At 30.2% G+C, this 16,929-nt stretch overlaps 1 protein-coding gene across 4 annotated transcripts in view; it reads left to right on the top strand.

Annotated features, from left to right (window-relative positions):
- LOC117174096 (leukocyte receptor cluster member 8 homolog) overlaps positions 1 to 16,011 on the top strand; it is a 28,064-nt gene extending 12,053 nt beyond the window's left edge. For 3 of the 4 annotated variants that reach the window (XM_033362829.1, XM_033362830.1, XM_033362827.1), the window contains 3 exons: positions 3,020 to 4,149; positions 6,815 to 7,148; positions 11,261 to 12,265. In XM_033362829.1, the coding sequence (XP_033218720.1) occupies positions 3,020 to 4,149; positions 6,815 to 7,148; positions 11,261 to 11,688 (1,892 nt within the window). In that variant the 3' untranslated portion in view covers positions 11,689 to 12,265. Of the gene's footprint in view, positions 1 to 3,019; positions 4,150 to 6,814; positions 7,149 to 11,260; positions 12,266 to 14,127 lie in introns of those variants that run through there. The other variant, XM_033362828.1, reaches the window with a different exon arrangement.
- The last annotated feature ends 918 nt before the right edge of the window (positions 16,012 to 16,929 follow it).

Genomic DNA, 16,929 nt, shown 5'->3' with positions numbered 1-16,929 from the left:
TCCGCGTCTCGAAATCACTACGCGATTTTCCGAGAAAGTCACTTCAAAATCTCTCGCCGCGCACACTCCGACCGAAAATAAGTTTTTCCGTAGTTTTGGAACCTACAACACGCTTTCTATCTTCGAAGAAGTCCACTCATTTTTCACGAGTTTTCGGATTTTTACAGTTCCAATCACACGCACTTCACATTCGCCATTGTCACCGAGCGTTGCATACTCACCGAAGGTGTTGGAGAAATCTGTGAACCATTCGCGTCTGAAGGAAATGTGCCTGGATGCACCACTGTCGAGGAGCCACACGTCACTAACATCCATTTTTTCGAATCGCTCGATTAAGTGACGAGAATCTTCTCTCTCAGTAATGATGAATGCGCAATCGTCCAATTTCGCGCCATTTTTTTCCTTTTTCTTGTTCAAACATTGCCAAGCATAATGACCTTTTTTATGACAAGAAAAACATTCGACATTAATAAAATCCTTCGCGTCTTTCTTCTGAAATTTCGTTGTGTTTTTCATTGCCGTTGCAAACGCCGACGTCGCGCCATCGTCTGCCAAGGATCTTGTCTCTTCCTTCAGTAGTCTTTCCTGGAGATTTTCTAGTGTCTGCCTCTCGGGATCAACGCTGTCCCACGCTGTTTTTAGAGCGTTAAATCTTGAAGGCAAGCTTGCCAAGATTTTCGCCATGATTGCTACGTTAGACACTGTCTCGCCGACATCATTCAGCTGCGCGGCCATGTTTTGCACTTTCGCGACGTGCTGACTTATCGTGTCATTCGACTCCATTTTGTATTCATGGAAACGCTGCGTCATGATGAGTTTGTTCGTTTCCGATTTCTGTTCATGAATTAGAGCCAGCTTCGTCCACATCTCTCGACTCGTTTTGCACGTCAAGACACTTTCGACATGTGCCGGTTCCATGGTTGACGAAAGGAAATACATGGCTTTGGTGTCGTCTTTCTTCCAGGTCTTCAAAGCATTGTCGTTTTCCTCGGGTTTCACTCGCGTACCATCGACAACATCATCGATACCATGCGCGATAAGAATCGCTCTCACTTGAAACTTCCATACTTGGTAGTTCGAACCATTGAACTTGTCCATGTGTCGCGTTGAAATAAGATCGGCCATTTTTATTTTCAAACGAGACACTTCACGCGATGATAAACTCCGCCTCGCACAGATTTCGTCTATTACGCTTTGCGCGCGTAATCACTCTTTTGCCAGCCCGTTTTATTCTTTTTCATGAACCCGACAAACTTTCTGGGCCCATAACCTGATGTGTTTGTTCTATGAAAAAGAAAAACGAGAGCGGGAACTTTTAGATTGTCTTTATTTGACGAATGCATAAAGATGACTGACTTACAAGAGATGGAGTAGAAAACGCGACGCACCTCGTACAATCGTGTACGAGTATGCGCACTATGATAATAATAGAGCGCGAAGATTCGAAAAGCATAAATGACAACAAAACTATATGGGCCATTCCACGTAAGATTTGTCCTCTAATTTTTTTTTTTTTTGCGCAAAATATTTTCTTTTCGTTCTTTGTTGAAATATGTTCTATACGTATTTTTTTTATTTCATTATGATTTGCAAAATTTCCGAGGAATCAATTTTTGAAAATTATCGTTTAAAAAAAGGGATTGTTTTAACTTTTTTAAAACTGAAAAAAGTATTTATCAAACAAAATTCATACATTTTATCTAATATTGCTTGATCCCGAACTTCGAAATTATGTATGCTGAAAAAGGCTCGATTGAATTTCCATAAAGAAATTGGGCATTTTTATAAACAAATAGAGATTGCTAAAAAAGGACCTAATTTTTCTCACTTTTTTTGTGGATTAATATTCCTAACACAGGGGTCTCCAAAGGTAGATCCTGTATATACTAGCGATCCCAGGTGAATAGGTGGAATCTACTTAGTTTTGACCCAGAAATGTGGAAATTGTAATTTTTGTATACTCGCAATTTAAATTCCCTAAAAATTCTATTATTTATAAATAATTCAAAATGTAATTTTCAAATTAAATTAAAAAGTAGCAAGGACTTCACGCGTCCTTGAATTTTTATTGCCTAATATTAAAAACATATCAATTTGAAAACTTTTTTCGAATAATTCAATTTTAAAGGTTTATAATTTACAAAATTTACATTTTGAGAAGCAAAAATGACGAAAAAATAATTTTTTATCTTAGACAAATTTGTGGCATCAATTTAAATTATTTTTTTGAGTGCAATACAAATTCTTCAATTCAAGCAGTTTTTATTTTGAAACATTCAATGTACTTTAAAGTAGTTTCAAATTAAAAGTTATTTTTATTTAAAAGCGCTAATGCAATTTCAATTCCTTTGAATTTTAAGTAACCAATTTCTAAAGTATTTAATTTTTTCTATTTTCGAAATTTTATTTACAGATTCACGACTTGGAAAAAAGTCTTAAATTTTGAACGCCTTGATGCTTTGTAACCACTTTGTATTTGAAGCTCTGTCAAGTTATACCAGAAAAGAGCCCTTCCAACTAGGATTTTTTTCCAAAGGAATCATAAATTTCCTCTCAGTTTCCCGTAGAAAAAAAATTGGTAGATCTTGAAAAAGACCGAGCGATCCTGGGTTACAGCATATTTTGGAATGTGTTGCGAATAGTAATCCAGAAAAAAGTGAAAAAAATTGTTTCCTTTTTTTAGCAATCTCTTTTTATAAAAGTGCCTAATTTATTTATGAAAATTCAATGAAGCAATTTTTCAGTATACTTCAACGAAAAAAAAAAAAAATATTTCGGACGAAAAAAAATGTTGGGGGTAAGTCTCCCGTGGAATGAACCATATATAAATATAAAATAATATTGAATGAATTTGTACTTGAAATTTGTTTAACATGTTTTAAATATGAATTTATGTTTATCATCACAAGTTGCTGAATGTTGGGATTAATCTTCAACAAATTAAGTTTTGATGGGCTACGAAGCTTTACAACATGTAGATTGGTGACATAACGATTCTCTTCTTCTTGTTTGATTTCAGAATTTAACGGGCAGATTCGTTTCAATCTCCAGAACAAGAAAACCGGTCTCGGCTTTTCTCCTTCTGGAAATAGTGGGGCGGCGAAGAAAAAGCGTAAAAGGAACAAAAACCTCGCGGCCCAGAATAAAAATAACACCTTTCAGGGAATTCATAGCGCCCCGACGACTTTTGTCTCGGGTCCAAATTTGAATACCGATATACCTCCCCTACCACCCCAACATCAGGAAATTGTCCCGACTCCCCCTCAAGTTGAGCAACCACCACCGCCACTGCCACCATCCATAATTATTGATAATCCCGTAGTAACTCCAGCAGAGCCCGTGCCCGCGAAAGCTTCGGTAGGTAGTCCTCTCGGGAACGTGGTGGGTGATTGGCCGGATAATTTGAAGAACTACGTGAACCGGTGCTATGAGAAGTGCCAGACGCCCGTCGACAAGGATCAGGTTGAGATTGTACTCAAGGGGAAAATCACGAGGGCGGCGAATGACGGATCACTTTGGGTTAAGGACTGGGACAAAGAGCCTCTGCCGAGCATTCACAGTGAACGTATGACCATGACGATAAAACCTCGTAATTCGCCTTTGAAACTCGGCTTTTCGCTGGCCAGTATGCAGGGAGGCTTGCGCAAGCCAGGGCTCTCGACATCCCTCGGGGCACGGCTTGGCGCGCGTCTCTCTGCCGGTCACAAGCGATCCAGATCGAGGTCGCGCTCGAGGTCGAGGTCACGATCGAGATCGCGTTCACGCTCTCGTACACCCTCACGGAAATACAGACGTAGCACTTCCTCGTCGTCGAGTCCGAGCGATCGTGATCACGATCACAAGTCGTCCAAGTCAAAAAAATCGGCTCGAAGCAAACAGAGTAGTAGTCACAACAGCACCACCAACAAGAAAACGAAGAAAACAAAGCCGGCAAAGTCGCATTTTTATTCAGAGTTTGGTTTAGCGACCGGGAGCGAGGAGCTTGGATCCAAGGAGAAGTTGCAGCAGCGCGCGGCTAGATTCAATGATTCTTGTAGATCGGCTAACAGTAGTATTAGGGAAGATGTCACGGGGGATTTCGACTTCACAGGTCTTCATATTATCGGATCCTGTCAGGATCTCGAGAAACAGTATCTACGTCTCACTTCTGTAAGTATTTTTTGTTTTATGATTTTTCTTTTTCTGTCAAATTTAATATAATAGAGGTCTCTGGAACCGGAAAATGACAGTATATTAATTTCTTAACTGGGAATTTTACCAATTTCAAAGAAGAAAAAAATCTCAAAGTTTGATTTAAACAGTTGAATTTTTATATTTTTCAACTATGACAGGGTGTTTACCGTACCAGAAAAACCTGAGATTGTCAGGCAATTTTTTTATACCCGCTGGACGGGAAATGGCCGGGAATTTTACAAATTTTAAAAAGAAAAATATATGTCATTTTCTTTCTTTAAATCAGTTGAATTTGTGTATTTTTCAATTATGACAGGGTGTCTTCCGTACCAGGAAAACCTGGAATTGTCAGGCAGTTTTTGTATACCTACTGGACAGGGAATGACTGGAAATTTTACAAATTTTAAGAAGAAAAAAATGTCTGTCCAAGTTTGATTTCAACCGTTTTTTTTAAATCAGTTGAATTCTTATATTTTTCAATTATGACAGGGTGTTTACCGTACCAGGACAACATGGACTTAGAAATAACTTAATAATAATATATATTCATAATTAAAGGCTTTTGTTAAATTAAAAAAATTGTTTCAGTCAAAATTATTCACTTTTTAACCCATTTAATTTAAAATTTTGTAATTAAGAATAGGAATAATTATTTAAAATTTTGCAATATGTGACTGTTAATTTAAGAGGAGTAAATTGAAGACAAATATTTGAAGGAAACATTTTTTATTTTAATTGTTTGAAATTGAAATCTTTGAATTTTAAAATTTTAAAAAAGCTTTTAAACTTTCAGCGTCACAATGTTTATTGCTCTATTTTAAAAAGGTTTAATTTGTATGGAAAATTGTTGAATTTTTATGTAGAAATAATATGGAACACTTCTAGATTTCTCAACATTTTGAAATAAAATTTCAAAGCTTTTCAAGAATGCTTAAACTATCTAAAATGAAAATAATTTAACTTCTAATTTAAGAAATTTTGAGTAAAAATCAATTTTAATTTTGAATTTTTCTAGCCTAAAATAACTTGATATAATTTGGAAAAATTTTTAAGTTTCATGATTGATTCTTTAATTTAGAGTATTGAAAATGTTAACGTGGATTTAGATTTTTCGAACTTAATCTAAATTTTTTAACTCTATAATTTCTATATATTAAAAATTCTGAATTTTGCAGTTTTAAAGCTTTTTAATTTGTGTTTTTTATTACTTTAAATGGAAAAATGTTTAGAATAGTGTTGGAATTTTAAAATATTATTGACCGGGAAAAATGTTTGTAAACCGAGGATTTTTTCTTCGATAAAAACGGTCACCCTGTCATGGAAAAACATCTTTTTTGGTAGAAGTTAATCTTGTTGTTAAAAAATTTATCTTTTTGGTTGAAAATTCAACTATATTAGTTAAAGGTTTCAAATTTTAGTTGTAAATTCATAACTATAGTTGAAAATTAAACTATTTTGTTAAAAATTTGTTTCTTTGTATTTTTTTTGTTCAAAAATTAATTTTTTTCTTTTCTGAAAATGTAACTATTCAATTTTTGATTGTAAATGGATGTTTTAGTTCAAAATTCATTACTTCGATTCAAAATTCAACTATATTAGTCAAAGGTTTATAATTTTTAGTTGAAAATGTATCATTTTGATAAAAAATTACACTATTTTGTTAAAAATTCCTTTTTTTGTTGTTGAAAATTAATTTGTTCTCCTCTGAAAATGTAACTATTCCATTTTTGATCGAAAATTGATATTTTAGTTCAAAATTCAACTATTGTTTCTGATTTTAGTTGAAAATTCATCACTGATTGAAAATCGAACTATTTTGTTGAAAAAACATCTTTGTTTTGTTGAAATTAAATGTTGTTGTTAAACATTTAATAATTTTAATTCAAAATTCAACTATTTCTTAAAAAATGCATGTATTTTTGGTAGAAAGTTTAACTTCTGGTTTGAAAATTTATCTTTTTGAATTAAAATTTAACTATTGTAACGGAGAATTTAACTATTACATTTTAGTTTGAAAACTGATAATTTTTTGTCGCAATTCAACTATTTAGTACTAGAATTAATTTGAACTAAATATGCACTACATTTTAAGTATAAGCAGTAAAATACTATGAAAAATTATACCTGGAAAAAAACTTGAGATACCTGGAAAAAACCTGTAATTGTCAGGGAATTTTTTTCTAGGATTTGAGTAGACAGTCTGTAATAAATTCAAAAGAACTTTATAAATGCTAGAAACTTTTTACTTTTATGATTTATATTAGAACTAGCCGAACCCGGCCACGCGTTGCTGTGGCTCAGTTACAATAAAGTTGAATTTATATTATACTAAACTTGGTGTCATCTATTGGCTGTTTACTCAAGCTAGATAACGCGAAATGTTGATATGTCGGTGAGCAAACTAACTTACACCGCCATCTGTTAGAAACTCATGGAGTATGCAAATAAAAATATTTAATTTACAATAGAAAAAGTATTGAGGTAATTAAATGACATTAAAAGTATCCTATCCCTTAAGTTGGGCCAAATTACACAGATTATACAAAATTGCATCAAGATCGGTTAAGTAGTTTCGGAGTTTAGTGGTGACAAACATCGTGACACGGGATTTTAATATATATGGTTTTCTTTTCCATTTCAGGCTCCAGCTTCGTCTGCTGTGCGACCGGTAAGTGTACTAAAAAATTCCTTGGCTCACGTTAAGAAACGGTGGTTGGCTGAGCAAGATTATCGGTATGCGTGCGACCAACTGAAATCCATTCGTCAAGACTTGACGGTACAAGGCATCCGCGATGCTTTCACTGTTCATGTTTATGAAACCCATGCTCGAGTCGCACTCGAACGCGGTGACCATGAAGAGTTCAATCAGTGTCAGACCCAATTGCGGATGTTATATCAGGACGTGGGTGGTGAGAATCGCTGTGAATTTGTGGCTTACAGGATACTCTACTACATTTTCACCAAGAACACGCAAGGTGAGAATTCGTTTTCAAATTGAACCACTTTTTTAAGGGGGTCCAGAATAGAAAATTATAAATAAAATATATAAAATCAGGTTAATCAAGCGATCCTAAAAATCTTTCGAAATCTGAATTGGCGATTTAACATTACAGATCTCAAAAGTTTTGGCAAGATCGGCGAAGATTTTTGCCCATTTGAAAGATTTCCGGTGAGATTTAAAACTGCTTTTCAATTGCTCTTTTCAGTCTATTGAATTTTGGAAAGTCCAAAATCTTACAAATATGAATATGATTTTTGTGATTCTGAATCATGATTTTTTTACTATGTAGCGATTTTTGAACAATATTTCTAAAGTGAATAGCTCCTCGCGCATAGTTTAAGGAGGAACATGCGAGCATGTTGTAAATAATTGATAAAATACAGAGTGCACAGTTTTCTCCTTTTAAATATACGATATTTGAAAATACAATATTTGTGTTGTGCGAAAAATTTTATGAAATTAGTCAGTGTACGCATTTTGGAAGTTGTTATCCAATATAAAATGGGAACAGTTACTTTTAGTATTAAAATGCAACTAATTCACTTGTACTTACAACAACAAAAACTCGTGATTGAAGCGTCTCGAACAGTGAAAAGCTGAATCTTGAACTATTGAAAGCTAATAGTGTCCAATTTGGAAAAGAACTTGTGGGTTGACTTTCGATAAAAGTGAAAAACAATTTAAATGGGTAAAATTTAACGATTTAAAATTCAAAATATTTCCTTTTGGTGCAAAATTTATGACGAATTTGTTATGTCTACAGATCTTACTAGTAAACAATAATAAAAAAATAGGAAATTTAAAACTAAATTTTTTGCTCAATAACAATTTTTATGAAAATGTGCAAAAACATGATTGTTTTTCATTTAATCGTATGTACGCATTTAAAAAAATAGATTTGGATATTTCGAAACTGAAATTTATTTAGTTTGAGACAAAGAAATATTTTATGATTTACGTTTTGCGAAACAAAAAAAAACTTTTGTCGTGATTTAGAATTTTTGAGATCTCTTTCAGGCTGGCCGCTGATCCCGGAAACCGGCAAATTTTTGGTGCCCGGGAAATGACAGTGAATTGTTTTTGTTCTTTTTTCTGGGAAATTTACAAATTTGTAACAGAAAAATCTGTCCAAGTTCGATTTCAACAGTTTTTAAATAATCAGTTGAATTATTATGTTTTTCAATTATGCTATTATTTAACTTACAATGCGCAATTCAAAATTTTTTTATTCAAACCATTTTCCATTTCAAAATTTTATTTTTAAGCTTACATTTTTAATTTAAAGAGTTTTTAAATGCTTTCATAAAGACTTGAACAATTAAAAAATAAAAGCCTTTGATGTTGAACGTTTTGGATAAAAAACATTTTTATTTAATTAATAAATATTGTTTTTTTTTTAATTTATCTGCACTTTAAGTAATAAAAAGTGAACAAAGACGATTTTTAATCAGTTCAAAATTTAAGAATTTTCAGATTTTAACGTTAAAACTTAAACGGTTTCAATTTGAAAGTCCTAGTCATTAAACAAATGTGAATGTGTTACTGAAAGTTTATAAAATACTTTCAACTTGAAAATAACTTCATAATAATATATTCCATTGTTTGTTGAAAATTAATTTTTCTACTGAAAATTTAACGGTTCTATTTTAAGTTGAAAATTCAAATATTTGGTTGTGAATTCATGTAATTTTTGGAAAATTCCTTTTTTTTCGTTGATTTTTTAAAACTGAAAACTACTATTTAGTTGAAAATTTTTCTTTTTGGTATTAATTTAATCTTGTGGGAAAATTAATTTTGTAACTGAAAATTTAACCATTCCATTTTTTTTAATATAATATTTTTTAGTTGAAAATTCCATTGTTTAGTTGAAAATTTAATTATTTGATTGCAAATTCTTTTTTTTTGGTATTCATTTAACCTTCTTTGAACATTAATTTTTTAACTGCGAATTAAACTACTCTGTTAAAAATTCAATTTATTTAGTTAAAAATTCATATATTTGATTAAAAAATAGTTTTTATATTTTGTTTAACATTAATTTTTGAACTATTCCAGTGTTTGTTGAAAATTTATATTTTTTAGTTGAAAACTCCACTATTTGATTGAAAATTCATCTTTTTTTTCGTAAAAAAGTAAGTTTCTTGGTTGAAAGTTTTTTTTTTTTAATAATTGGAAATTAATTTTTTAACTGAAAATTGAACTCGCCTTTCAGATAAATTTACAAAAAATCGTGATATAGCTTTTCTTTTATGAAAGAAAAGCCATTTATTTAATTATTGTTGGTAATTTGGAAAATATTTAATCAGGCAATCCATCACGAAAAATTATAATTTGCCGCAATTGAGGTCATAACCACAATTTCCGGCGACTTATGTCATACTTTTCGATAATAAGTGATTTTAAGTAGTTTCATATCAAATAAGGTTATATCAAAGAGACTAAAAGATTTTAAAAGGCTTTAAGTGATCTTGGGATTTCTCGAAAGATTTTTAACGATTTCAAAAAATTTTGAAGGGATTTTAAAAGAATGCAGATAAATTGAACGATTTTGAAGGAATTTTAAAGATTTTTTTAAAGAATCCAAAAAGGTTTAAGGATTTGCAAGCGATTTGATCAAATTTTAAGGCAGTTTAGTTGATTTTAAAGAATGTCAAGCGAGTTACTGAAAAGTTATTCAAAAAGATCTTAATAAATTTGAAGATATTTCAAGGGATGTAATTTTTTTAAAAATATTTTAAGGAATTTAAGAAAATTCAAAGGATTTTAATTAACTGTACTCAATTTCGACAATTTTAAATTATTTTGAAGAAGTTGAAGGGACTAAAAAAAAAATTCGCAGGAGTTAAAGGATTTTTTTTTAACTTACAGAATTTCTGAAAAATCAAGTGATTTTAAGGAATTACTATAGGGACTTGACGAGATTTTAGGATTTTCTCTTAAAGGATTTAAAGACAATTCAAAAACGTTTCAAGGTTTTCGAGGAATTTTAAAAGATTTTAAGACAGTTTTAGGGATTTTAAAGATTTTAAAGCTATTTAAAAACTGATTTAAAAAAAAAGTTATTTAAACAGATTTTAATAAGTTTTAAGAGACTTCAAAGGATTTAAAAAGATTCAATGATTTAATAATATTTTAAAGATTTTACAGGATTAAAATTAATTTTAGTCAATTTCGAGATACTTCAAATGATTTGAAATGTTTGCAAACAGTTTGAAGGAATTTAAAAAAAAGTCGGAGAAGTTTAAGGATTTTCAAGAAGTCTTATCGGATTTCTTAAGAAGGATCACAGTCTTTGATAATTTTTGTTTTCTCAAAGTGAAAAAATAATTTCATGACATCTTTGAAAAACACACGTTGACGAACTATCAAAATTAAAAAATATTCACCGTCAGCTATCATAACAATTCAACCTAACTTCAATCACGGCACATTATATTCTTTCTTGATGGATTGTCCAAGTCGCACACTTCCCCAATTGCTAAAAATTATTAACGAAATGGCTTTTCTATGTGAGAAGCAAAGCCATATCACGATTTTTCACTTACTTTCGTCTGCAAAAATTAATTTTAGTCAAACTCCTATATAATCATCGCTTTGCATTCCACAAAGTGGTATGTCCTTATAAATTTCGACGTTACCGACCGAGTATGATGTAATGTTAGAATACTAAATAGTGACCCGGATAACACTATATATATTGCACTCATTAAAAATTTAAAATTATAATTTATTAAAAAATATAAATGTATATTATATAATATTATAAGTTTAACATTGGAGTAATGTTCGAAGTTGTGGACCCCCCCCCCCCCTAAAGTTACGTATTTTTGAAAGGCCTCTTATGTTAGGTTAAAAAAACACTCCATTTATCATTCTGAATTTTTTCAATTTAAATAATCACATGCTCCTTTTTAAGGTGGGATCCGAACCACCAGAGACTCGGTTTACATAAGATAATTTTCCATTGGCAGTTATTAAAATTTGTTTTTATTATTACTTTACATTTCTATTTTTCTCATGTAATGTCTATTAATTAAAATGTTGATTCCAAATTGCAATATTTCTTATTGTTCCTTTATGTTGCAGATTTAACCACGATTCTCGCGTCACTTTCGGCGGCTGATAAGAAAGATGAGTGTGTGAAACATGCGTTAAAGGTTCGCTCAGCCTGGTGGCTCGGTAATTTCCATAGTTTTTTCAAACTCTACAGGAAAGCGCCACGAATGGCGGCATTCCTGATGGATTGGTTCATCGCGAGGGAGCGAAAGCTTGCTTTAAAAACTGTTATCAAAACGTATGTATTTACTTTTAATTCTACTTGTCCTCACAATTTCCCTGAAAAGAAATTCCCCCATCAATTATTGCACATTTGCCTTGGTTTGACTTTGGCTTCTTTTTTTTTTTTTTTACTTATTTCTTTTTGGCTGAGCACCAAGTTATTAAAGTTATTGTCCGTCTTTATCCCATTTTTTTCTTCAAAAGTTGTTTATTGTTTGCACACTTTAAGTTTTTAGTTTTTTTTTTAAGTTTGAGTCGTTTATACATTATGGTGTTTCAAAAATGCTATGGAATTTTAAAAATAATTTTAATGCATTACGTCCTCATATTTTTTAAAATCCGCAATTGGTTATAGAATGCAAATGTCTAATTGCTTTTTAAATATCGCCCCCATAAGTCTGTTTATAGGGTCCTAAAAGAATCCCACAAGTGCTGATTTTTAAATACAAATTGCTTCAATACATAAAATACTACTTTCTACTGATAATCAGATGTTTACATAAATTTTTAAAACTTTTTATTATTGTTTTTGGCATTTTTCTCTTAGAATAGAGCTAGAAAGTTTCGATTTTTTTCAACTTATTTTCAATTTTACAGTTAGAGCGAGGCTATTATCACTTAAATTGAACAAAAATAATATTATAAACCATTTATTATTATTTATAACAAAATTCTCTTAGAATAATGCTGAAAAGTAGCCGTTTTCTCAAATATTCAACAAGGTAATTTAATTTAATGCAATTAAAATAATTTCTTGAAGAATTATTCTCTATAATTATCTTTTCCTATGGTAATGCTAGATAGTAGCAATTTTTTACTGAAATTTTTCACTTTTTGTCAACTAGAGCGAAGTAATAATTGATTAAACAAATTTGTTTCAACAAGATTTTTTTATCTTCTCTTAGATAATTGCTAGAAAGTTGCGTTTTTTCTGAAATTCTATACACTGTTTTAGCTTTTTAGTTATGAATAAATAATGAGTAAACATTAGAAGAAATCATTTTTTAAAGCAGATATTTGAAGTATTCTTACCATTTTCTATATCGATCATATTTTTGTTTAAATGAATATTAATACTTCTTATTAGTTCTTAACTAAAAAGTAAAAAAAAAACTGAAATTTTCTAGAAATTCCGCTTTTATCAAGCAAAATTGTAGGTAAAGATAGTTTTAAAAATATTTTTTTAAAAATAATTATGTTTGTTAAATTGCATTAATTATTACTTCGCTTCAAGTGAAAATTTGACACACGATGGAAAATTTTTCGGGAAAAACCGCTACTATTCAGTATTATTATAAGAAAAAGATATTTATAAAAATTAATTATTTATTTCAGCAATTTTTTTTAAATATCATTATTAAATGCCTTGTTCCCAGTGAAAAGTGGACAAAAATTTAAATATTTCAGAAAACCCCGCAACTTTATAGCATTATATAAAGCGAATATTATTTAAAAAAATATTAATTGTTTAAAAAATTACGTTTTTTAAGTTGAATCAATATTACATCACTCTAATTGAAAATTGAAAAATTTTTAGCGCTGCTCTAAGAATATTTCTATTAAAAATAATTTATCTTAACAATTATTTCCGTATATTTAATTGATTATTAAATCGTTCTAACTGTAAAATTGAAAATAAGTTCAAAAACTAGCAAAACACTACAACTTTCTAACTCGATTCTAAAAGAAATTTGCTCAAAATAATAATAAATTGCTTAAAAAATGTATATAAACATCTAATTGTTAGTAGATGATATTTTATGAAGAGAAATGTTGAGTTTAACTCGATTCGTCAAATATTGACGACTTTTAATAAAATTGACAACATTTTTTCTTATAGAACCCCTACATATAAATAAAAAACGCTTTTATTTTTTTGTGGTTTTAGACAAAATTGGGGTTGTTATATATGAAAATTTGAGAAAAATTTATATCGCTATATTGTATCTTTCTTAAATTATTTTAATTTACCAATTTATTTAGCTTTTGTTTCTTTTCAATTATTTGATACTATAATTTATTTTTAAAGGATAATGGAAATCAAATTCTAAAAGTGCACTAAATTTGAATTAAGTTTATTTTAAAAAATTGTCGTTTTGAAATACTGGATTATCAGTTAATATTATTTTTTTTAATTTTCTTCCATTTAACAGGTCTACGGTACATATCCAATTATTTAATTTATTATAAAGGGAACCTTGAAAATTAATTTTTTTTATAAGTAATATAAAATGTATATTATATGAAAAAAAAAGTAAGTGCAAAAGGTATTGCAAAACTTGTAGCTAAATCGAATTTCACATTCAAAAAGAATGGAGGTTTGGTTTTCTGAGATTTACATCTTTTTACGTATTAGACCCTTTGTACATATTTTCGTTTACTTTCAGGAAATAGGATTAATATAAAATATTAGTCGTATTAATTATAATTAAGTTATCTTATAAAATCGATTTTTTGTCTTTTTTTTTAAGAAAACAAGTTTAAAAATCCTGTGGTTTTGAGTTCAGCCACTCTTAACGATAAATTTAATCTATTTTTAGATCCTAACGAGATTTCTGTTACAGGATATTGAAGCAGCCTGTAAATGTTAATCTTTCTAAATTAATAATCCCTTTTAATTTATAATCTCTTTTTAAGTGATTATATCTAATCCATGTATTTCTTGTGCTGTTTAGCTACCGGCAAAATTTGGCAGTTGATTTCATCGTAGCAGAAATGGCATTTGATACGTTGGACAAGTTTTATGAATTTGTCTCTGAGTTCGGGTTGGTTTATGCTGATTCCGAGAAAAAGCAAATCGACTGCAAGACGAGCAGTGGTTCTCTAGGTGGTTGGTAGAGCAAACACACACAAAAAAAAACATACACTCTTTTTTTCCCTCAATTCTTCTCGAGGGAATGGAAAGGAACGGAGAAATATTGATTGATATTTCACAGGCGCGAAACGAAAAGCACACAGATTAGTGTGTGGGAAACGCGCGTGTGAATCAATTGTTGTTTGGAAGAGAATCGGGGGTCACACACTCTCTCTCTCTCACTCTCTCTAGCTTGACATGCTTTTTTTATTGACCATGCGTACTTTTCCAAATTTGTCCGATTCGTCGTCGTCACTGTACATAGGATAATATATTACGTATGCGAGTTTTAGATACGTAAAAAAATTAATTAATTTAAAACAAGGATCGAAAATGTACATTTTTTTTGCCTTTTTCTCTTTTGAGGTATAAAAAAAAGGTCTCTCGAATCCTCTGTCATATAGCTACTACTATCTTGAATCATGGAAGAGAGGTGTGTGAAATTATTTTGTACATACATTTTATCAAGTATGTGTGAGCTGAAATGTACATAGGAGCGGAGGAGATGATACTCTTTATATATATATATATATATTCTTGAAGCAGAATGAATTTTGGGAAAGTCGATTTATTATAGTCGTCCATCAGTAGAAAAAAAAGGAGTCTTGAGATAGACGAGAGCATGGCAGAATCTTCTTTGATAACAATATCCTTCTTCAGAATCACGGCAATTGATTTTTTTGCTTACCCTTTTTCTCTATCCATTTGGAAAGCAGAGTAACTACAGGTGTCTTGATTTTACGTTTTGTTGTTGTTGTTGGGAAATCTCGCATCATAACCAGGGAATCATATAAAAATTAATCTGCTCAGCCGAGAAGAATTTCTTTGAAACATGGTTCGGGAATTGGTTGAAATCCTGGCTCAATTTTTACCGAGGACTTCTATGATTATCAAGGAAATCAACTCCGCGACGGGCATTGGAGACAGCTTTATTTCTCATCGATTCAAGAGTACGAGCTGAAACCTTGTACTGAGTTTAAAAAAATTCGACGGGCAGAAGGTGTCTCTCTCGAGGAAGCTTTAAATATTTTACTGATGATGATGATGAAATGGGAAGTTTGCGGATGCTTCAGTGAGGAGAGAAAGAAGATGATGATGAGGAGATAAGTGAGGACTATATGTAAAGGACAATGCTGGTGGTGTGCCAGAAGTGTTATATATCTTTTGAGTGCAGGTGAAGAACTCTAGAAAAGTTAAAAAAAAGAGCGAATTTAGGTTGATGAGATATAGAAATTGGCGACGATATTGTTTTCAGGATCGACTATTGGATATCGTTGTACGATGGAAGGATTGCAAATATTTCGTAATAAACTAAATCTTTTTTTTTATTAATTTGTCGCCATTTTATTTCTAAGCGAAGTCTAGGTTATTAAGTGTGGTTATGAAGAAAAAAAAAGGATTCAACTTTTTTTTCAAGTATTGAAACTATCGAATGAATGTCCTGTTTTCTTTCCTATCGAAACAAAAAAGTGGTGTAACGATATATCTCGAACTGATGGGCTTTTTTTATACTTGAGAGTTATTTTATGTATTAAATTTTGAAAATTACATGTACAAATAAATCCCTTTTATAAAGGAAGATGTTGGAAAGCCTTGCAAATTGAAAAGCATTTGTGCTTTTTAAATAGTCTTGGGCGGCTAAATTAAAATTTTCAAAATTATCTAATAAATTATTGTAAATATTGTGTAAGACTTGAATTTAACAGAAAATTGTTGTTTTATTTCTTTTTAGTAGAAATTAGGAGTTAAATAAAATCATCAACATTTTTAACCCTTAAATTGCATTGTGGGTGTCCGAAACCCCAAGAAATTTTGAAACTCTTATTAGGAATGGTGGTCTACCATTTCGCCACCTGGTGCCGAAAACTGGGACTAAAAAGAGTAGGTACCGTTTTAAAGATGTACATTAATTTTTCCATAAGAGTGTTTTTACGATATTTTTGTGAAGTATAAAACAATGATTGAATACCAATGAATTCCAATGCTCAAAAGTATAAATTAAAGAATCAATAAATGAATTTAAAAATGGTCAAAATTATATCATTTTAAGTCAGAAACACTAAAAATTTAACGATAACATTTTTTTACAAACTGAACACTTCTTAAATTAAAAGTTAAATTATTTATATTTTAAATGGTTAGAAAATCCTTAAAATGCCTTCAAATTTTATTTGAAAATCTTGAAACATCTGCATGTTGTTTACATTTTTTTTTAAATTTTTTGATTATTTTTGATATTATTTTAGAACTTTTAAACATCCCTTAAAATCATCCAATTTTTTCTAAATATACAGTCAGATATTTCTAAATATTAAATATATCTTATTTTTCTTAATTAAAAATTCCAAATTGACTGGTTTACAAATGTAATATTTTAGACTAAAATAATACGTGAAATTTAATAAAAGCCTTTAATTATGAATATATTATTTTGAAGTTATTTTAAAATTTGAAATAGTTGATAAAGTTTCAATCGGGCGTTGACATTTGTTTAATTAATATAAGACTTTCCAATTTTATTTTTATTTTCCAAGACCTAATTTTTAACGTTAGAAATTTGAAATTCTAAAATTGCAAACTGATTTCGAATAATTTTGTAACAGTAATAATTATTCAATTTTTC

This window comes from Belonocnema kinseyi, chromosome 6 (genome assembly GCF_010883055.1).
Source record: "Belonocnema kinseyi isolate 2016_QV_RU_SX_M_011 chromosome 6, B_treatae_v1, whole genome shotgun sequence".
Taxonomy (NCBI): domain Eukaryota; kingdom Metazoa; phylum Arthropoda; class Insecta; order Hymenoptera; family Cynipidae; genus Belonocnema; species Belonocnema kinseyi.
This window is presented reverse-complemented; position numbering and strand designations above follow the sequence as displayed.